Below are 23,883 nucleotides of genomic sequence, written 5' to 3' on the forward strand. Positions count from 1 at the left end.
AATTGAGAAAAAAGAAGGTAAGTTTTTTTTCTTGTGCTATCTACAGGGGGCTTACGATATAAACAATTTTTTCGTTCAATTGTAAGGTTATATGAATCCAAATCGAAAATTTGGTTACAGTCGCAGCCTTACGGATCTAATAATATATAATAATAATAAAAAATGAAGTTTTAATCGATTTTTTATCAGACGTTTCATTTTTTAACCTCACCCAGTATTCATACATCAAAAAATTATTTATATTCAGCTATTTACTGGCATTTCGACTATTGTTATAAAGAACATTAAAAAAAAACTAGTTAGAAGGTTCAAAAGTTTGGTTTTCTTTAATTAAGTACAGGGGGCTTACGATAAAAACGACTTTTCGTCCCATTGCAGGTCCACATAGATCGAAATCTTAAATTTCAATTATAGTTGGAGCTTTATAAACATAACATATAGAAGAAACGAGATTTTAATCGGTTTTTTTCATTTTTTATGAGAAAAGTTTTATTTTTTGACTTCACCTTGTTTTCACACTTTCGTAAATCATTTTTATTCACTTATTTTCCAATTCAAATCTGTTTTTATATAGCAAATATTTAAAGAAGCTAAATAAATGTACATAAGATTTTTTTGGTTTTCAATTGACAACTATACGAGGAGCGTACGATAGAATCAAATATTTTTCGATCCAATACCAAACCAAATGAATCCAAATCTTACATTTCAATTATAATCGACGCCTTATGGACATCTATTATTATATATTCACCGTAACAAACGTTAATTCAATCGATTTTTTTTTATTTTTATGATGAAAGTGTCATTTTTTGACTCAACCCTGTATTTAGACTTCCATAAATCATCTATATTCGGTCAGTTACTTATTTTATATCAGTTTTTATTGAACAAATTTTCAAAAAAATCTAACGAAAAGACTTTTTTTTATTTCTTTAATTAACAATTATACGAGGGGTTTACAAAAATAACAATTTTCTTTAAATCCACATGGATCAATATTTAAATTTAAAATCATACTAGCAACCTTATGGACTTGATAACGAATATTCCTCAGAACGAAAACAAGAATTTCTTTATTTTTATTAGGAAAATTTTGGTTTTTTTTGGAACCCACCCTGTATTCAGATAATCATAAATCATTTAAATTCAAATTATTTACTCGTATTACATTCAGTTTTATTAAAAAAAAGTTGAAATAAATCAAAAGATAAACGCCCATAAGAATAATGTTATTCAGTATTATACGGGGGGTGTACAATAAATTTTAATATAAAAAGCGAAGTAGGATTTTTTTAAGGATTAAAACAGGTAATAAATACCGCGTCATTTTTAACAATAGTATTTATTTACACGATTCGTATTAGAAAAAAAAATGGCACACTCTTAATTAATATATATCACAATAAATTAGATGATTTGCATAAGAGAAAAAATTTTTTTAAACGAAATATCAAATGTAATAAAACTTGTACTCGAATCCATTGGGGTAAAACTCATTTCAACCCCATCTAAATAAATTTGAAGCATTTTTGTTTATCGTGGGGTATCCTAGTTTTAAATAGAATCGAATCTGCCCTATACTGAGTGTTTAGTAAAGGCGTGTAGCCGAATACCTGAAAAAATAACATCCAACTATCAATATATAGGTTAGGTACGAGTATAGAGATGGGATTTCTCGAACTAGTATCGGAAACATATTGTAGGTTATGTTTTTTACATTAATACACGTTAAAATATATTAATACACTCTCAAATTGGTAGATTTGCAAATACGTTATACTGATGAGACCTAAAACAGCCCAAACCGGTGCAAAGTCCCATCAAAAACGATTTGATTGAACTTGTACTGACCTGCGTGAAGAAATTTATACATTTATGCCTTTCTTGAAAATGCGTATCGTCTTCGGAGAGACTCTGCGGACATCCGGGACACCTGAACGTCCATCTTGAAGTCACTTTGACGGGAGGTTTCCTCGTTACGTGGCTGACGAGAAAATTCATGGCGATGTCTTCGCAATTCATATATTCGTCGACTTTATCCCTGATCGCTTGCGGCAACCATTTCCAATAGAGATAGAGGTAGTGGCGGTGGAGGAACGCCGCCCCCGTTAGCACCATGCTCAACTCGCAGCTATAATTCGAATTATACAACCAACCGTTTTTCGTGTTCAAATCCCAAGCGTGATATCTGGAATTTAAGTTAATTAAAACGAATGTTCGATAGATGGCGTTCGGAGACTGACCTTCCGGGGAATCCCACTATTCTATCTCTGTGTTCCCGCCAAACTCGGAATCCGAACAGGATTTCGTCGTGTCGTAGATGAGCGTCGTCGTCGACTGATAAGATGGCTTCGGTTTTTAAGTTTTCTAACGGCAGGAATCTGTTATTTAGCGAGTTTCTAGCTGCCTTTATCACGTGGACGGGAGCTCCTATATCCGGCCATCTCAATTCCGGACTAGGTAATCTAGGAGAGTTCCAAACTACGATCTATGAGGTAAACAACAGTAAGTAATTATCTAAGGGACACTTGGAATCGCTTAACTATGACGTTGATACCCATTAGGAGCGATCGGTGTACACGTGTACAAACTAAACTTTAGATTACGCACTTTGCGTGCGCGGGAGAGGGGATACCCTGACCTAACTCCTAAAATATCACCGAAACTATAATTTATATAAATTTTCATTTTTAGGGCGTAACACAATAAAAAAAATCAACATAATCCGACCTCTAAATGATTAATGACAACATTAGACATGCCGTGTATGACACATTACAAAATGGCGTCTTAAACGAATTACGTTTCACATTAAGTTGAAAAACACACATTTTCAAAAATTAATTTTCGTATAAAGACTCTATTTGCCACAAAAATTTTTATTGGTAGTGTCATTTTTAAAAATTTTAACCCCTGTATCGTCCAAACAAACTTAACTGTGCAAATACTTCTTCGCAGACACTTGTAGATTCAATAAAACAAACTCATAGAATAAGTTTTTATGTGTAAAAAAAATTAAATACCTATTCATCTGTTACATAATTGAATTTTGGGCAACGTTGTATTTATTTCATCGGTTATGAACATTTTTTACAGATTAGTTTTCTTTTATAAACGATAGATGGCCCTGTCCGCGTTAATAGAATAAAGTTGAAAATCCACATAGAAACAGTTTTATGTTGGTAGCGCGGTCGTGTAGACTGATTTGTTGTCTGGCGATTTTTAAGTTATACTTTTTTCGGTAATTATCGCGATTATAGTTATATTACATCGCGAAGTTTTAAAAGTTTTTATTTTGTTTTAAAGTGCAATTTCTTCCATTGTAATGAATTTTATTTTACGTCTTTATAAAAACTCCATAGTTTTTACAAGATGGCTGCTGGATATAAACGATGCTAAATCAAGTGTATTTAATGTGAATTAGAGTTTTTTGTTTTAAATTGTGCAGTGCAAAATAAGCCTTATCAAAATATTTTACCTGTTATAAGTTTTAGTGAGTTGTTTTTTGTTGCAATTGTGTTGATGTGATTTATTCTAAGTATAAAGTTAAAATTTTCGGTTAATTTTAGTGATGTTACAGCGTTCGGTGAAAGTGTAACATTAGTTTTTAATATATTGTGTTTTAAAGTACAGTTCTATTATCAAAATGCATTTATATTCACGTCTTCGTAAAAATCGTAGTTTTCACAAGATGGCTGCTGGATCATAAGTGTTTTTGTTTTAAATTGTGCAGTGCAAATAAGAAGATTTATTGGATTACTTCACTTTTAATAATTTTTGATGAGTACGTAATTTTTTATTTAATCAGATTTAAATTTCCCTCCATTTTGTAACGAAACGAACTACTTAAATTTATCATAACAAAGAACATTGACCCGAACCGTCTGAAGCATTGGGGTGCTCTGTTTGCCATGAGGATAAATATAATTTAATGAAATATGCTATGTTGTCACGTTTAGTTTCTATTTTGAAATAATCGGAAATAATTATTTAATACGAAATTTTGTTGATAAATATTTTGTAAAATTAATTTTTATACTTGGGAAATGGTATTTTTCAAAAATTTACACAAAAAAGTAAAAAAACCTTTTATTCATGTTAAAAAATATATTAGTAAAATGCAAATTATTTGTGACGGAATTTTGTTAACCTGTCTTTAATGTTTAAAAATTATATTAATTACTTTTTTTACTGAAAGAAATATATTTTGTAAATAGTTTAAGGTAATTAACTAATTATTAATAAATTGAAGAATAGCAAAATCAAAGGGAATTTAATTCTATTATATTTTAAATGAAACTTTTTACTGTTGCCATGAGAAAAAATATGATTTAATGAGATATGCTATGTTGCCACGTTTAGTTTCTTCGTTGAAATAATCGGAAATAATTATTTGTGACGGAAATTTGTTAACCTGTCTTTAATGTTTAAAAAGTATATTAATTTCTTTTTTATTGAAGAAAATACATTTTGTAAATAGTTTAAGGTAATTGACTAATTATTAATAAGTTGAAGAATAGCAAAATCAAAGGGAATTTAATTCTATTATATTTTAAATGAAACTTTTTACTGTTGCCATGAGAAAAAATATGATTTAATGAGATATGCTATGTTGCCACGTTTAGTTTCTTGGTGAAATGATCGGAAATAATAATTTTGTGAATAAAATTAGTGTTTACACTTAGAAAACATGTTTATTAGAATTTTTGATAAAAATATGAGAAAATAACTTTTTTATGTTTATAAAATATATTTATTTATTGGGTTTTTTTTAATAATTTATAGGAAAAATATATTTAGGTAGATCAATTAATAATTAATTCAGTCAAACTTTTAAAGAAAAATTCAATTTTTTAACAATTTCGTTTCTACTTACCACAGAATTCAAATACGGCAATCCCCTTAACCTTGCAATCGAATCCAACAAAACTTGTTCGCGCTCATAAGTCAAAAGCAACACTGTAAATTGTTCCCTGGGCGAATCCCCCCTAAAGCTTCAGAAAATTCCTTCCCAGAACCACCTTGACCTTGTCCTATTGGTCTAAAACCTCGACCGGAACCGATAAATTTAGCATCAGATGATAAAAGGGGATCCATTGGTAAAGTCGGATACAAACGAAAGGGATCACCCCAATCGTTCCAAATTTCAGAACCTTGGACAAGGGATAAACTGTAGTTCCTTCGATACGCCGCGCTATCAAATGGAGGGTTCCAGAGGACCTAAACTCTCTTCTTGTTCTACCTCGCTAGCCACCTATTTTATACATGTATATATACAGGGTGATTCGATTCAAACATCATTAAACTTACCGATACTTGTATAGGTTGAAAAGTTTCGTTGAAAACGCTCGTTGCTATGACGGTTTCGGCCGCGGACGCTGGTATATTCAATCTATCTCTTAATACAGCGACTATGGTGTCAAGAGTACTTTGTACTGAAGCTAAATATCTCTCCCAAATGAGACGTCCCTGTCGCCTCATCAACAGAACATCCTCGTCCGGTATAGCTCTCAAAAGAAAATGGAGTTCGGTGATGCGAGGGCGCGGTAAATATATAGCGGCCCGTTTCCATTGGAGCACCTCGTCGTATGCCAAAGTTATTTGATCCCCACCTAATACCACCGGGATAGTACCTAAAGAACGTTTTTCTGTCTTAATTATGTTTTTAGACATCGTTATAACAAATCTTACCAGATCTTAAAGCTTCGTAAACTCTAGCTTGTAAAAGTGTGGTGGAAATTAAGTTTTCCTGTCCGGGGGCAAAAATTAATACAAAAGTTGAATCTTTTAAAACGGTCCTTCGACTACTATCTGTCCCGCAGAGAGCCCAATCTTCATAACCGTTATTCAAATTGTTATCACTAGCTGGGTTACATTCAAATTCGAACAAAAATTTATCAGAAGTTGTCGTTTTCGAAAGTTGTACTAGATGATCTAATATAAACCTAATTGAGAAAAAAATTTCGATTCATTTCAACGAAATGGTACTAAATAACGATCTGTTTCGTATATAATTTTATTTTAGATATTAACTGTTCCAAATATTTAGTTCCCAACTCTACATTCGACGTTATACACATAGACACAGTATACGCCTGTCATAATTGTGACGTAAGTTAGAGATGTATAGTTATTTCGAAAATGTTATTAAGTCACTTTAGTAGATTACTATTTAATTTTTATATTCGATTCCATATTTTCCGCCATTTGGTTATTATGATTTAGGCCAAGTTTTTTCTTATAAAAACCCACCGTAAGCAGTAATTTGCTTTTCTATGTAATTACAAAAGTTCGATAGGAAAAACCATAAACGTATCAAAATCAATTTTAGGTTATACTTATATTAATAACATTAATAATTTTTCTTATTTAATATTTTCGAAGTGTCATTCATTTTTAGACTTCCCTTTACAACATAACATTTATAATTGAGAATAAAAATATTTAGTGTTCCAAAATTTTAGTTCCCAGCTCTATACTTCACATAGTATAGTAACCATAACAACGTGACGTCAATTGGAGATGGGTGGTTTTTTGGAAACTGTTATTAAATCACTTTAGTAAATTATTTTCTTTATATGTTGTGGTTTTTTTAGGTTATGTAAATAAAATTATCATATTTAACGAATTTTTTTTGCCATTCGGATATTATAACCTATAAATTCTAGACAAATAATGTTTTTATTTAATGCAACATAATATTTATATATAAAACAAATTTTCGAAAAATGTAGTTCAAATTTTGTAGGTCAACTTGAAATAAAACAAAAAAAAACGTATTTTTGATGGTTTTGGGCAAGCTTAGCCGTATAAAAACGTTCAGTAGAAATAACCATTAATACAGATGCTTCTATCTGTTTCATATATACCAACCGTTCCAAATATTTAGTTCTCAACTCTACAATCGATGATATATACACAGAACACTAGCCCATTACATTGTGACGTCAATTAGAGATGGACATTTATTTCGAACAAGTTATTAAATCAATATAATTATTTTCTATAATAAAAATTCGATTGAAAATAATTAATAAAGATAAAAAAATTACCTCTCAAGTTCAGTATTATTATTATCGAATGGAGAAATAGATGCAGCTTTCTGTTTCTTCATTTCTCCTTGAAAACTGAGCAAATAACGTCGTCGAGCAGGTAGCATGGGGTTGCATTCCTGCCAAACATCACCACCTGGAGGACCCAACACAGGTGAAATAATAAGATCAAAACCTGGCCTAAACAGGTCATAAGTAAATGTTGATTGAACCAATATCGCTCGGCCTGAAAATTTATGTTTTTCGTTTTTTATAATACCATTCCAAAAAAATTATACGAATTATGATTTACATGTGCAAATAATAAAAATAAATCTCTGATAATATTTAAAAGCTGCGGATAGTTATAGCACAATAAAAATTTACATTCCTACCAGTGTCTACTTCAGAAAAAACATCTCCAGCCGCCGACATAAGATCCCTCCTAGCTAAATTCAATAGCACATGGTTCCTGCCATCGCCTCCCCAATACGGTAACCGTCTCAAGGCTTCTGCGTCTAAAGGGGGGAGATTCAAATGATTCCCAACGTTTTCACTAACATCATCCGTATCTTTGAGCGCTTCTCCTACCAGAACCAAAAATATACAAGCCTGTTTGGGATCATCGGTTAAATGGGGATTGTATCCCAAAGTTTGCTTCAAAGTAGTTTTTAGAAACCCATCTATATCCCAACCGTCATGCATCACGGGATATTGATCAGGATCGTACAGATATACAGGAAATCCTGATGTTAAAGAACATCTCGAGTGGTCAAAGCAGTTGTGCATCCGACATCGTTTGGATAATTGTTTCGAAATAGCCGGTAAGATTGAAGGTAAAGCGTTTGAGGTTAGTTTTTTAGGTAGGGCTAATTCGGGGGTGTTTTGCTGTAGGGCTTCCCTTTGTGCCACTTGTGCTTGCTCAACAGAAATCTTTAACCTACAAAAAGTATCAACAAACTTATTGGTTTTAACACATTGACTGCCAAAGCGAAGTTTCACTGTTTTATTTAATTGCAATAAATAATAAGTTTACTTACCTGTTCAAGATTGTTTGTTGGTGTGCCAATTCTGATTTCAGTTCTTCAATGTTTTTCGCATAAGTTTGAATTTCGGTTTTGTATTGTCGTCGCTTTCTTTCGATATCCCTCAATTCGCTCAACACAGATCCTCTTATTCTTCTCAATTCTTCGACATTTGCTAGTAAATCCGCTTGAGAGTGATAATCTTCCGGTAAATCTTCATGAGAATGTCCACTGTGTTCTATGTAGTAGGAATTTCTTTCTACTTTTGATAGATAAAAATGTGTTATTAGAGGTGTGAGGATTAGTATAGCTAAAACTAAAGTAACTATACGAGATAATTTGACGTGTACAAGCCAACTGCATATATCTCTGTTGGTATCTGGATTTATTATAACCATTTTTATATATTACAGAGGTTTTGTTACTATAACCTCAATGTTGATTCGATTTTTATGTACATAATTGTATCCCCGATTATTTTTTATTGCAGCGCATTTAAATAAACTTATACTAATTAATATTTGTTAAATATTTAATTGTTTTATTGCATAATGACCACTTTACAACCAGGTCAAATCAACGTAAACATTACTCGAGTAAATCAACATTATTACTTCTCATTCTTCTTCTTTTTTACAAAATATGGCCTCGATAGAGTGACACAATAGTTTCTATATAGGATACTCTTGTATTCAATGTACAGGGTCGGCTTAAGTCAGGTAATTTTGTATCAAGAGAAGGGATTCAAAAAATGGTTACCGTTCAAATTCAATTGTACAATGCATTTACGACAACCGAGCCCGTTTTTAAGAATTTCTGGTATCACTTGCATACTTTTGAAGATTTAGTAGCGACGGTAAACGTATGCAGATACGAGGTAACAGAAAAAAATATTTCTTGAAGCGTGAGTATCGATTATTTATTTTGAAACCGCGTCTAGTCGACGTGCATCTGTCAACACAACTGTCTGAAGTACGGACATGCTTCGTTTTAATCGTTTTCGACATCGTTGCCAGACTTGAGTGTTGCTGGACTTATGGCGACCTCTGTATTTTATGAAAGGAAGAAATGAAACGAATGTTGTGTAAGTACCGTACAATTTTATTGTAATTTCAAGTTATTTCACATATTACAGCCTAGATAAATGCTAGGTACGTAAATAAATAATAGAAATTTATCAATTTGATTGATGATCTACGTTTATTTTTTCAAAAAAGGGGTTTTTCATTCACAACATTACATACCACCTGCGACAAAAAATAATTTCAGTTATACCTAGAATATAGTTTTTGAAATTTGGTCTTTTCCAATTCCTAGAATCTTAAACTATTCGTTTTATTTTAACGAGTGTGTTGGGGATTACAGAAAATTTTGAGCATATACGGTTTATAGTTTTCTGTATATATTTCACTATAGCCAACACGTTTTGGCATGCTCCTTCCGATAGAGTCGAGAAAATTAAACTAGATTGCTGTAAAAACAGGTGATAGAGGTTATAGACTCTTTTAAATATAAATTACAACAAGATTTATAATATTTTTGGGAATATTATTACTTTTTAGCTCAAATATTGCACTTTGCAATTATGTCAAGGTATTCCTAAACTGAATTCTAGTCATAACCTCAAATTTAAATAACCTGAATTGAGCGGAAATTTATTAACACGAATGAATTCTTCATTTCTGAAACTGTTATTCATATATAACTATTGATTCGTACCTGTATATTTATTTGTGATTCGTTTATAACAATTTTTCAATGAGCTAATTGAAAAAATAGAATTCAGTTAAGGAATGAACAATTTTTGTATGAATATATGCAATAATTGAACTGTATGTACGTAGATAAGCAAGATTCTTTTTCTTGGTGTACCCTGTACATAAAAAGATTACTTTGGCTTGATAGACTTCCTAAAAATACAAATTTATAGTAACAAAACATAAATTACGCAAATTGTAATAAAATATGAAAAAGTCACATAAATATAAACATCTCTCATTTTTTTTTTTAATTAATTTTAGTAATACTGATTAATACGACAACAACGATTCATCTAAATAATTAAGCTACTAACAGAAAACATCAATAAATATGAAATTGTTGAAGAATCACCACAAAAAAATATTTACTGTTCCAAAAATTTAGTTCCCAACTCTATACTTCACATGGTATAGTAACCATAACAACGTGACGTCAATTGGAGATGGGTATTTGTTTGGTAAATGTTATTAAATCACTTCATTTTATATATTATTTGTAGTGGTTCTTTTTTTGGTTATATAAATAAAATTCTCATATTTAACGAAATATTTTCTGCCATTCGGTTATTATAACCTACAAATTTTCAACAAATAATGCTTTTTTCTAAAGCAACATAATATTTATATACACACAAAAAAGTTTGAAAATATCGTTGCAAATTTTCGAAAAATTTGTAACTTGAGTTATTTTGTTCCCAAAGTCCACAATTACAGTAACATTGAGATGATTTAGCTTCGCCGTATAAAAAAACGTTCAATAGAAATAACCATTCATACGCTTCTAGTATATTTTCCTATACAACACCAACCAGAATTTTTAAATTAGAAGAAATCATAGAATCTTTTATCTGTTTCATATATACCAACTGTTCCAAATATTTAGTTCCCAACTCTACAATCAACAATACGAAAATACACAGAGCACTAGCCAGTTACATTGTGACGTCAATTAGAGATGGACATTTATTTTGAAAAAGTTATTAAATCACTATAATTTTTTTTCTCATGTTAAAAACTAGTTAATTGGGATAAAAAATTCACTTATTATATTTTCTTATCCAACTTTTTTAAGGTGGCCTCTTTCTTTGTAGACTTTAAGCAAACTTTACTATACGACAAAATCTATATAAATAAGAAGAAGAAATCATAAATCTTATATATAATTACTGCAACGAATTTTTAAACAGGGTCGAACTTAGGACAAATTTTTTTCGAGAAACTTTATGTAAAAATAATTTTTGAAGATTCAATTTTAATAAAATTCTCAAAACTGAAAATGATGAAAAATTTTGCAACGAATTTTTCAATATATTCATCTAATTTCAAAATTCAAACGTTCATGGCATAAAAAAGTGGCTTCGAACTATTGTGTGTCATGGTAGTAGGAGACGTATTAGTACTAGTACTCTGTAAATTTACAGAATCCTGAGGTGATACGCTAGCTGCGCCCTCTGGTACCCCCCTTTCTATATATCGAGCTTTGGTGGGACTGTTAGCTGGAGATTCCTTCGGCGGTAGGTAATTGTAATAACCATTGAGGTGATTAACGTGTTGCATACCGGTATCATCCAAGTACGCATGCTCGGAAGCGTCTCCGGAATTATATCGTGGTCTTACTGCGGGAAAACTGTGACGTTGGACCTTGTAATCAGATTTGTAAGGTTGCCGCATGGAGTCTTTGTAACGGAGCGTAGAAGGAACTAGAAAATTAAAAATATGTATCAAGTTTTTTTTATTTATTTTTCTTACCTTGATAGAAACTACAACCAGAAAGACACCCAACTGACGTCTGGGTAGATCTAGCCATGGAATAATTACCCATTAAAGGACTCTCGCTTCTAGAAGGTACCAACATCGGTTGGTAACTGTTCATATATGGGGTTTTTGTTATGAATTTATGCTGCCCGTTTGTGGTGGCGTATTGATCATCGATAAAAGTCATTTTTTGTTGATATACCGGCTCGATGTATTTCTTATTGATTTGGTTGTAACGATAATATTCGTTTGTTTGGTAAGGATTTGGGTTCGGTTGTTGATAGCTCTCTATGTGATTGTACGGTATGTAAACCATGGTTTGGTGGTACGTTTTTGATAGCTCTTGCGGCGGAGGTGACAGAGGTCTGTTGTTTCTGTATTTCGGATACGCTTGGCAATCTATTTCCATTCCCACCTATAAAATAATTAGCGCAACCAATGTCAAAACTATAGTTTAAAATAAAAATTATATATGAAATACCAACCGTTCCAAATATTTAGTTCCCAGCTCTACACTCGAGCTTACTTAAGTAAAAATGGCTGTTATGAATGTAAATTCGATTAGAGGTGGGAAGCTATTTTAAAATATTACTATGATTAAGTTGGTAATTTTTTTATTTAAATCAGTTAGAATTACATAACTAATATTTTGCTTAATCAATAAAATTAGTTTTGACAATAACTAAAAAAGAAAACTTCGTTTCTAACGAAAATAATCTGTACTGATTGAAATACATGTTTAGTTCCCAACTCTATATTCGAGAATAAACATGGCCGACTACCCCGTTACAAGTTCGAATCCGATTAGAGTTGGGAACCTAATTTAAAAATGTTATTAAATCACTGTAATTCAGTCATATATTTTTTTGTCTTACATCAGTTATAATTACATTATTATTTACGTGGGAGTTTTTTGTTTCATTAGTTTCATAGATAATAAAAAAAATCTTTTTCGACAGGACAATATTTGTATTGTATTAGATATATTTTCATTTTAAATGACAGTTCCAAATATTTAGTTGCCAACTCTCTAATTCAGAGGAAACTAGTCTATTACATACATAAACATAATTAGAGGTGGAAAGCTGTTTCTAAAATATTATTGAACAACTATAATTTATTTGAATTTAATTTTGATTCAAGCATAACTTCAATTTATATAGTAACTTTTTTGTTTAATTGAAAAAATTGGTTTCAAAAGTAACTGGAAAAGTTAAAGGTACCTTACTTGTAAAGATATGTTTTTATATGAAATAGTAACTGTTCCCAACTGTATTTAGTTCCCAACTTTACACTCTAAACGAAGTGGTACAGACATGGACGCGTTTTGTTTCGAACATAGAGGTGGGAAGCTGTTTTCAAAGTGTTATTAAATCGCTGTAAAATAAAAAACGTCTCACCTGTGTTTTGTAAGTATCCTTGTAGCAATTCTGATTGGTACAACTTTGATAACTATCATGAAGACTCACAGGTCTGTACTGGTAACTTCTAACTTTGGTTTCGTCGGAAATATTTTGATATTGCGTCGTGGCGTTCTGTTTGTTGATTCTATTCGAGTCGTCGTCTCTGTTAAGGCTGGTTTCGGAGTAGTACGGCCACGAGACGTTGGCGTTAGTCGACGGCAGCTGTATTTGATTCTGGATTTGCTGTAGAATTTCAGTTGTGGATCCAAAACGCGGTTTAATACCACGCACGCTCGGTCTGTGATTGAACCCGTAATCGTCGTTTTCGTCGTCCTCTTTCTTACTATCATTCTCGTATCTGAAAACAAATTTAATATCAATATACATACACACAAGGTTCTTTTTAATTTTTTTTTACTTTTTCTTGATTCTTTCTATCCTATTGGCGTCTTGTTGGACGAAAACTAGGAGTTCGTCACCGGATTCGGAAGCGGGTGTTCCCGCCAGTACATCCGGGGTTATTTTCTTGTTTTCTTCATTGACTAGAGCTTCGTCTATGTCGTCTAAAGTATATTCGCTTCCGGTGGAACTAATAACTGAACCATGGTTGCTCAAGTGGTAGTAATGGTCGTCTGGGTGGCTGATACCGCTGACGCAAGCTGTTAGAGGAGCTAATGTTGAAAGAAACTGTTTCGATTTATTACTATCTTTCCTAAAATAGAAAAAAAATTATGAAATTCATTATAAATTGACAGGAAGCACGTACTCGGAAGTATCGTGATTGTAAGGTCCTCCTATATCCGGTAAAGTTTGCGTTTGTACCGTCTTCGGTTCGTAATTAACCGATTGAGTGGAATTTTCCAGAGGTTTTTCTCGTTTTCCGAAAATATCGGTGATTTTCTTGTATGTGGAAGACGTAGAAGAATTGGAACTGGCTGTCGAAGAAGATGACGGCGAGAAGTTTCTCGGTTCTTTGATCTTGTTTGAAATCTGTGGAGAAATATCATTTTTTTTTGATGAAAAATAACATTTTGTGTATTTTTACCTGATTATTATCGGAGTTATTGCTTCCTTCTTCTCCCGTGGGGCTCACTCTAGCCGACAAATCGTCCGAATCTTGACTGACGTCGTCTATATCACATGTTAATTGTTTGATTCGTTCCACTAGAGAATTATCAGTCTTTTGTAGGTTCTTTTTGCTTTTGGGTTCATAACGAACCAAAGATCTTCTTAAAGTGTTTCTTTCTATTACTCTTTTTATGTTATCAGTAGTACCTATCAATAAAATTATTAAATTTTGATATATAATCGTTAGATTGGGATTTCAGTTAATATTTCATCATATCATCTCTAAAATATTATTATCTCATGCAAAAAGTCCCATTCATGTTTCAATTTTCGTTGAAAAATTGTTGACATTAATTTGAGGTTAAGTGCTGACTAATAACTAACTCGCGATGTTGTCACGTTGTGTAATAAACTGATAAATAAAAATATTAAAATTAAAACAAGCTGGTATTATTATTATTACAAAGTGATGAAACTATATATTCAATTTTTTTGATGTTTTTCTTCTTCATTTCATATTACTTAATATAAATAAAATTATAAAATTGGTTTGTGAAATTTCCACTATTTCTATTCGATTCCTAACGATTTGGCAACGTCTTTAAATCATCAACGTTCTTCTTTTTTATCGAAACATTTGTAGTTCAATTGTTTTGCACGCGGTATTGTCAGATTGTGAAGAAAGTTCAGATAAATACGAAAATGAAATTTAACATACATAAAACGATGTAAAAAAAGTTTAATAGTGAATTTTTTTTCTTAATTTTATATCAAAACAATTAGAATTAAAATACTTGGATGTTTACTGTATATTTTCCACTATTTTAAATCATTCCTAACGATTTGGCAACGTCTTTAAATTAACAACGTTCTTCTTTTTTATCGAAACGTTTGTGTTTCAATTGTTTTGCACGCGGTATTGTCAGATTGTGAAAAAAATTCAGATAAATACGAAAATTAAATTTAACATACATAAAACGATATAAAAAAAAGTTTAATAGAGAATTTTTTTCATAATTTTATATCAAAACAATTAGAATTGAAATACTTGGATGTTTACTGTATATTTTCCACTATTTTAAATCATTCCTAACGATTTGGCAACGTCTTTAAATTAACAACGTTCTTCTTTTTTATCGAAACGTTTGTGTTTCAATTGTTTTGCACGCGGTATTGTCAGATTGTGAAAAAAATTCAGATAAATACGAAAATTAAATTTAACATACATAAAACGATATAAAAAAAAGTTTAATAGAGAATTTTTTTCATAATTTTATATCAAAACAATTAGAATTGAAATACTTGGATGTTTACTGTATAATTTCCACTATTTTAAATCATTTCTATCGATTTGGCAACGTCTTTAAATTAACAACGTTCTTTTTTATCGAAACATTTGTAGTTCCAATTGTTTTACACGCGGTATTGTCAGATTGTGAAGAAAATTCAGATAAATACGAAAATTAAATTTAACATACATAAAACGATACAAAAAAAAAGTTTAATAGGGAATTTTTTTCATAATTCTAAATCAAAACAATCAAAATTAAAATGTTTGGATGTTTACTGTATATTTTCCACTATTTTAAATCATTCCTAACGATTTGGCAACGTCTTTAAATTAACAACGTTCTTCTTTTTTATCGAAACGTTTGTGTTTCAATTGTTTTACACGCGGCATTGTCAGATTGCGAAGAAAATTCAGATAAATGCGAAAATTAAATTTAACATACATAAAACGATACAAAAAAAAAGTTTAATAGGGAATTTTTTTCATAATTTTAAATCAAAACAATCAAAATTAAAATGTTTGGATGTTTACTGTATATTTTCCACTATTTTAAATCATTCCTAACGATTTGGCAACGTCTTTAAATTAACAACGTTCTTCTTTTTTATCGAAACGTTTGTGTTTCAATTGTTTTACACGCGGCATTGTCAGATTGCGAAGAAAATTCAGATAAATGCGAAAATTAAATTTAACATACATAAAACGATACAAAAAAAAAGTTTAATAGGGAATTTTTTTCATAATTTTAAATCAAAACAATCAAAATTAAAATGTTTGGATGTTTACTGTATATTTTCCACTATTTTAAATCATTCCTAACGATTTGGCAACGTCTTTAAATTAACAACGTTCTTCTTTTTTATCGAAACGTTTGTGTTTCAATTGTTTTACACGCGGTATTGTCAGATTGTGAAGAAAATACAGATAAATACGAAAATGAAATTTAACATACATAAAATGATATTAAGTGAAAACAAAAATTTAATAGAGAATTTTTTTCATAATTTTATATCAAAACAATTAAAATTAGAATGTTTGGATGTTTACTGTATATTTTCCACTATTTTAAATCATTCCTAACGATTTGGCAACGTCTCTAAATCATCAACGATCTTCTTTTTTATTAAAACATTTGTTGTTCAAATTGATTTACACTCGGTGTTGCCGGAGTGTTTGAAAAATGATATAATGAAGTGAAAAAATTATGAATCGGATTTTTTCAAAAAGTTTTCACCTAAATTCACGTCAAAACAAATAAAATTATGGATGGATTTATGTTATTCGATTTTTTTGTTTATTTTCTACTTTTTCAAACTATTTCAAACGATTTGGCAACCTCGTTGAATTATCAGCATTCTTATTGAAACATTTCTGGTTTAATTGAAGTACGGTGTTGTCGGATTGTGGAAAAAATGTAGGAAAATCGAAATTAAAATAGATAAATCAATATTATAAATTAAAAAAAATTGATATATCGAGTTTTTCTACAATTTTTTACCAATATCATACTGAAACCAATAAAATTTGCTTTTATACTTTTTCTATTTTTTTACATTTTTTCTACACCATTACAAACGATTTGGCAACCTCTATATATTTCCCGCATCCTTATTTTTTATTGAAACAATTGTGGTTAGTTTCTACGACACGCGCTGTTGTCGGATTGTGAAAAAATTAAGGTAAACTTCGTAATTTTATACTATAACTAAATAATTATAAACGATTTTGTTTTGATCGATTTGGCAACCTCTCTAAATTACTAGCAATCTTCTTTTTCATTTGAAACATTTCTGGTTCATTTGAACTACCACGAAACAGTTTTAACCAACGAAATCGTTCAAGCAATGAAAACTTACATAATAAGGTATTAATTAAATTTGAAAAATATGTTATACATACCTGTATTTTGTATTATCTGCGGCAGTTTCGCTCTTTTGGCTTCCTCGAACGCTTTCAGAGACTCGGCAGTGACCAGATACTGCTTGTCGTCATTTTCGCCCGTTTTCGGTTGCAGTCCTTTCGTACAGGGAAACAACTGCCTAACAGCCGAATTAGGCTTCAGGCTATTGTTGGATATCAACACATGGTTACCTGAAACAATCATATGTAACGTAAATAACGCTTGAAAAGCTGTAGAAAATTAATTAGGAAGGAAGAAAAGTTTTTATTTACATAATTGCGAAAAATTTATCGTTATTTTCAAGTGTTACCTAATTTAAATGTCAACATCATTTCTGTAGGTTCTGCGTTTGATATTTCTTGTTTGTTTGGTGATATTTCGTCTTCTTTGGTCGCCTCTTTTCCTTCAACTTCTCTGTCTGTTTCCGGCGAAGATTTGCAGCTATCTTTCTTTTCTTCTTCTATGAAACGGACTGTTCGCTGATTTGATTCTTCGTCAGAAATTGAGTCAGTTTTCTGTAAATTATTCAATTATTATTTTCGAAATTTAACTTATTTTCAAATATAATGAGAAAATAATAAATTTTGTGCTCTATTTATTATTAGGTAATTTTATAACATCACGAATCCCTCGTTTTTTTGCTTTAGAAATTCCTTACAGTGATTTAATAACATTTTCGTTACAACCACCCATCTCTAATTGACGTCACGTTGTTATGGTTACTGTGTCATGTGGAGTATAGAGTTGGGAACTAAATATTTGGAACAGTTAATATTTTTAAACATCCTTATTTGACTATAAAAAATCGAATTAAATATTTTTTTTTAAACAGTTGTTTTTACGGCAGGGATTCATGAAAAAAAAAACAAGAAATACCTTGAAGTTTTTATATTATTTTGAGACTTTAAATCTTATCATAAACGCACTTCATTAAACGAAGTTTTTATACTTTTTTTATTAATCTATCCCCAAAACGATAGTTTCGAAAAAAAAATAATATAAAAATGAGTATTAATTATTTATAAATGAAAATTTATTAATATTTCTTAAATTAGCTTTTTCCTTTAAAAATGTCAATTTTGACAGGAAGTGATATTATTTTAAGTTGTAAAAATATGACACATCGACATTTTCGTATAATTTGTTTGTTTTTTTGTATATATTAAGAAAAAAAATACAGAAACTACATTCGATTACTTGTAATTGACGTCACGTTGTTATGGTTACCGTGTCATGTGGAGTATAGAGTTGGGAACTAAATATTTGGAACAGTTAATATTTTTAAACATCCTTATTTGATTATAAAAAATCGAATTCAATATTGGAAATTCATTAATATTTCTTAAATTAGCTTTTTCCTTTAAAAATGTCAATTTTGACAGGAAGTGATATTATTTTAAGTTGTAAAAATATGACACATCGACATTTTCGTATAATTTGTTTGTTTTTTTGTATATATTAAGAAAAATATACAGAAACTACATTCGATTACTTGTAATTGACGTCACGTTGTTATGGTTACCGTGTCATGTGGAGTATAGAGTTGGGAACTAAATATTTGGAACAGTTAATATTTTTAAACATCCTTATTTGATTATAAAAAATCGAATTCAATATTGGAAATTCATTAATATTTCTTAAATTAGCTTTTTCCTTTAAAAATGTCAATTTTGACAGGAAGTGATATTATTTTAAGTTGTAAAAATATGACACATTGACATTTTCGTATAATTTGTTTGTTTTTTTTTTGTATATATTAAGAAAAAAAATACAGAAACTACATTCGATTACTTGTAAAAAAGTTATCAACGATTATACGTGAATAGGTTTACATTTAAAGCCCTAAAAGTTTTAATTTTTTTAAAAACGCAGATTTTTATAAAAAATAATGATAAATCGGATGTTTTTTTCGATTTTCTAGTGCCAAAAAACGAGGGGGTCGTGACACTATAAAATTACCTGATGCTTCTTCTTCTTTTTCAATATTCCAAATTAATTTTCGAGTATATGTAACAAAAAACAATTGTTTTTGATAAATAATTTCGATTTTAGACCTAATCCACTTGAATTTGGTTTTTTAACAAATACAAATCTTGACGTTTCGACCTAATTTCGGTCTTCATCAAAATATTTTATTTTCATGTGTTAAAAAATCAATCAAAAACAAAGATATTGAATAAATATATTTTCTTACCGTAAATTGTTCCTGTTTGACAAGATTTTCCCCGCTCTGTTGTCTCCACAATTTCCCCCCTTTCAATATACCTGTCACGGGAGATTCTGCTGTCGGTAGAGGTTTTACATTTTCCTCAAAAGACTGATCTTCATCCACAGATGATTCCAGAAGGTATTCTTTCCCATCTGGAAACAAAAATATTCGACCCTCCAATTAAACGTATTTAATATCTAGCGATTTTTCTTACCTGGGTTGTTCGGAGAGGTAGGTGTTGTCTGTTGACTCTGATCAATTTTTTCTTTTTCTTGCTCATCGTCATCTAAATCTATCTTTGGCTTAATTATATCACTGTTTGGTTGACAAGTATCACCTGTATTATAAAAAAAAATGGTGTAATCGAACATAACCTAACTATTTTCCGTCATGTTATTTGAATTAATCAAAATGAAAGTATTTTACCAACATAACAATGATACCGTTGTGAAGATTTCCTCATAACTGCTCTTAATAAACTAAAAATTTCAATTCTATTCGATTGTTTATCTCACAGATAAATAAATAATAAATAAAACCGCTTCTAACTATCACTGACCCACTAACGAATGCACTTTGCATAGAGTTTTCACTTTTTGTCGTATTACGAGCTACTGGGTCGATGTTTTGTACGACTTTACCCAATTATACATATACAGAGTGTAAACAAACATTAAATCGAAGTAAAAATCTTAATTAATTTTTCAAAACGAAAAGTATTTTTTCCTTTTTACCCAACTAAACACAATAATTAATGCAACTTGCATCAAAATAGATTTTATTTGTAAAACTATTTTGAATTATTTTTGTATACCAACTGTTCCAAATTTTTAGTTCCCAACTCTATATTCGGGAATCAACATGGCCGACTACCCTGTTACAAGTGCGAGTCCGATTAGAGTTGGGAAGCTGTTTTAAAAATGTTATTAAATCACTACATTTCAGTAGATAATTTTTTTGGATATCAAATTCGTTCCAAAAGATTTTTTTTAATCAAATAAAGTTATAAACAGATCGATTACTAATAAAATTACTTTATGATAACAAAAATTAGTATTTCAAAGTTTATCTGATTTATCTACCACTAAATAGAGTTAAATTTGGCAACATCAAATTTATTTCTTGTCTTATGACTAGGTTAAACTTTTTTTACTTTTAAATATTTCTTCTTCTATTTTATATTCTGTTATAAAACGTTATTTTTCGTACTGGGGTGCAACTTAATCAAAATAGATTTTATTTGTAAAACTATTTTGAATTATTTTTGTATACCAACTGTTCCAAATTTTTAGTTCCCAACTCTATATTCGGGAATCAACATGGCCGACTACCCTGTTACAAGTGCGAGTCCGATTAGAGTTGGGAAGCTGTTTTAAAAATGTTATTAAATCACTACATTTCAGTAGATAATTTTTTTGGATATCAAATTCGTTCCAAAAGATTTTTTTTAATCAAATAAAGTTATAAACAGATCGATTACTAATAAAATTATTTTATGATAACAAAAATTAGTATTTCAAAGTTTATCTGATTTATCTACCACTAAATAGAGTTAAATTTGGCAACATCAAATTTATTTCTTGTCTAATGACTAGGTTAAACTTTTTTTACTTTTAAATATTTCTTCTTCTATTTTATATTCTGTTATAAAACGTTATTTTTCGTATTGGGGTGCAACTTAATCAAAATAGATTTTATTTGTAAAACTATTTTGAATTATTTTTATATACCAACTGTTCCAAATTTTTAGTTCCCAACTCTATATTCGGGAATAAACATGGCCGACTACCCTGTTACAAGTGCGAGTCCGATTAGAGTTGGGAAGCTGTTTTAAAAATGTTATTAAATCACTACATTTCAGTAGATAATAATTTTTTTGGATTTCAAATTCGTTCCAAAAGATTTTTTTTAATCAAATAAAGTTATAAACAGATCGATTACTAATAAAATTATTTTATGATAACAAAAATTAGTATTTCAAAGTTTATCTGATTTATCTACCACTAAATAGAGTTAAATTTGGCAACATCAAATTTATTTCTTGTCTAATGACTAGGTTAAACTTTTTTTACTTTTAAATATTTCTTCTTCTATTTTATATTCTGTTATAAAACGTTATTTTTCGTATTGGGGTGCAACTTAATCAAAATAGATTTTATTTGTAAAACTATTTTGAATTATTTTTATATACCAACTGTTCCAAATTTTTAGTTCCCAACTCTATATTCGGGAATAAACATGGCCGACTACCCTGTTACAAGTGCGAGTCCGATTAGAGTTGGGAAGCTGTTTTAAAAATGTTATTAAATCACTACATTTCAGTAGATAATAATTTTTTTGGATTTCAAATTCGTTCCAAAAGATTTTTTTTAATCAAATAAAGTTATAAACAGATCGATTACTAATAAAATTATTTTATGATAACAAAAATTAGTATTTCAAAGTTTATCTGATTTATCTACCACTAAATAGAGTTAAATTTGGCAACATCAAATTTATTTCTTGTCTAATGACTAGGTTAAACTTTTTTTACTTTTAAATATTTCTTCTTCTATTTTATATTCTATTATAAAACGTTATTTTTCGTACTGGGGATATTTTTTTAGTGATATTTATGACCGAACGTGTTTATTTACTTCTACAATGATAAAAACTGAGTAAAAATAAAACCCGAGACGTGATAAAATACGTTAAGTGGTGGAGGACAGGAAAATCCTGATAAACAGCGCACCGTGGACGATTAAATTGAAGAAAAAAGAAACAAAACGCTTATCCTGCTAGATATCCGTAGGGAGACTTTGAGACTGTCATAATAAAACGTGAAAATACTAACAAGTCAAAGTAAATAAAGAAAATTTAGTCTTCTTTTTATTTTCATACTGAAAATGTATGAAAAAACGTTTCGAAATAATTTATTTCGAACAAACAATGAACCAACTACGTTCGAGGCCATTTACCAGTCAAATAAAAAAGAAGATTTGTCTATTTAATACGTTATTCTAGATATGTAAAAACTTTCGATAAAAAAAGGATTAAATGTGATGTCTTTAACCTCTACAGGGTTGCCAGTTGGTTCATCGTCGCTAAAATAAAGTTTCATTGGATTTCGCGACGTATCTTTGGAAATTAGAGAGTGTGTGGGTGAAGGGAGAATTTTCTTGGTAGTCGGGGACGTAATTGGTATCGATTGTGGCTAGAGTTTCTTTCATATCAGTAAAAAAATCTCAATCTCGATGGGAAAATGTCATTATGTTCGTGACATTCATTTAAAAAGAGCTGGTTAACCAATTTATATGTAAAATATTTTTTTTTATATTGGGAACACGAATTAACGAAAAACTTTATATAATACAGGGTGGAATTTTTGATAAAAAGGTTAATATGCATAAGTAAGTTCACGTTTATAACAAAAACGTTTATATATAAACAGATCTGACAACAATGTAATTACGATAATTCTACAGAGATGTGGTTTTTAAAACCACACTGTATACGAAAAACTACGTATAATATTTGAAATTTCACGTTTATAGCAAAACTATGTATATTTTTAAGGATCTGACAACAATGTAATTACGATAATTCCATAGAAAAATCAAAATTTATCTATGAAACAATTGAAGTGTTTTTAAAACCACACTGTATACGAAAAACTACGTATAATATTTGTAATTTCACGTTTATAGCAAAACTATGTATGTTTTTAAGGATCTGACAACAATGTAATTACGATAATTCCATAGAAAAATCAAAATTTGTTTATGAAACAATTGAAGTGTTTTTAAAACCACACTGTATACGAAAAACTACGTATAATATTTGAAATTTCACGTTTATAGCAAAACTATGTATGTTTTTAAGGATCTGACAACAATGTAATTACGATAATTCCATAGAAAAATCAAAATTTATCTATGAAACAATTGAAGTGTTTTTAAAACCACACTGTATACGAAAAACTACGTATAATATTTGAAATTTCACGTTTATAGCAAAACTATGTATATTTTTAAGGATCTGACAACAATGTAATTACGATAATTCCATAGAAAAATCAAAATTTATCTATGAAACAATTGAAGTGTTTTTAAAACCACACTGTATACGAAAAACTACGTATAATATTTGAAATTTCACGTTTATAGCAAAACTATGTATGTTTTTAAGGATCTGACAACAATGTAATTACGATAATTCCATAGAAAAATCAAAATTTATCTATGAAACAATTGAAGTGTTTTTAAAACCACACTGTATACGAAAAACTACGTATAATATTTGAAATTTCACGTTTATAGCAAAACTATGTATGTTTTTAAGGATCTGACAACAATGTAATTACGATAATTCCATAGAAAAATCAAAATTTATCTATGAAACAATTGAAGTGTTTTTAAAACCACACTGTATACGAAAAACTACGTATAATATTTGAAAT

General features: G+C 29.8%; 2 protein-coding genes across 3 annotated transcripts in view; both read right to left on the reverse strand.

The window, feature by feature from the left end:
* Positions 1-1,329: 1,329 nt before the first annotated feature.
* Positions 1,330-8,676, reverse strand: LOC130891962 (exostosin-3). The gene is given in 11 exon segments (XM_057797098.1): positions 1,330-1,616; positions 1,855-2,191; positions 2,247-2,491; positions 4,880-4,986; positions 4,989-5,211; positions 5,213-5,257; positions 5,314-5,636; positions 5,695-5,948; positions 7,056-7,281; positions 7,430-7,974; positions 8,075-8,676. Coding segments are annotated over 11 exon segments (2,793 nt in total). The 5' UTR covers positions 8,458-8,676; the 3' UTR covers positions 1,330-1,511.
* Positions 8,677-9,142: 466 nt separating this feature from the next.
* Positions 9,143-23,883, reverse strand: part of LOC130891960 (uncharacterized) — a 31,022-nt gene continuing 16,281 nt past the window's right edge. For both annotated transcript variants that reach the window (XM_057797094.1, XM_057797093.1), the window contains exons 4-13: positions 19,660-19,782; positions 19,431-19,597; positions 17,547-17,751; positions 17,236-17,427; positions 14,023-14,252; positions 13,744-13,967; positions 13,396-13,689; positions 12,975-13,335; positions 11,569-11,989; positions 9,143-11,519 (exon numbers count right to left, since the gene is read on the reverse strand). In XM_057797094.1, coding sequence (XP_057653077.1) covers positions 11,149-11,519; positions 11,569-11,989; positions 12,975-13,335; positions 13,396-13,689; positions 13,744-13,967; positions 14,023-14,252; positions 17,236-17,427; positions 17,547-17,751; positions 19,431-19,597; positions 19,660-19,782 — 2,588 coding nt within the window. In that variant the 3' untranslated portion in view covers positions 9,143-11,148. The remainder of the gene's footprint in view (positions 11,520-11,568; positions 11,990-12,974; positions 13,336-13,395; positions 13,690-13,743; positions 13,968-14,022; positions 14,253-17,235; positions 17,428-17,546; positions 17,752-19,430; positions 19,598-19,659; positions 19,783-23,883) is intronic.

The sequence above is a fragment of the Diorhabda carinulata genome, chromosome 3 (assembly GCF_026250575.1).
Source record: "Diorhabda carinulata isolate Delta chromosome 3, icDioCari1.1, whole genome shotgun sequence".
NCBI classification, from domain to species: Eukaryota; Metazoa; Arthropoda; class Insecta; order Coleoptera; family Chrysomelidae; genus Diorhabda; species Diorhabda carinulata.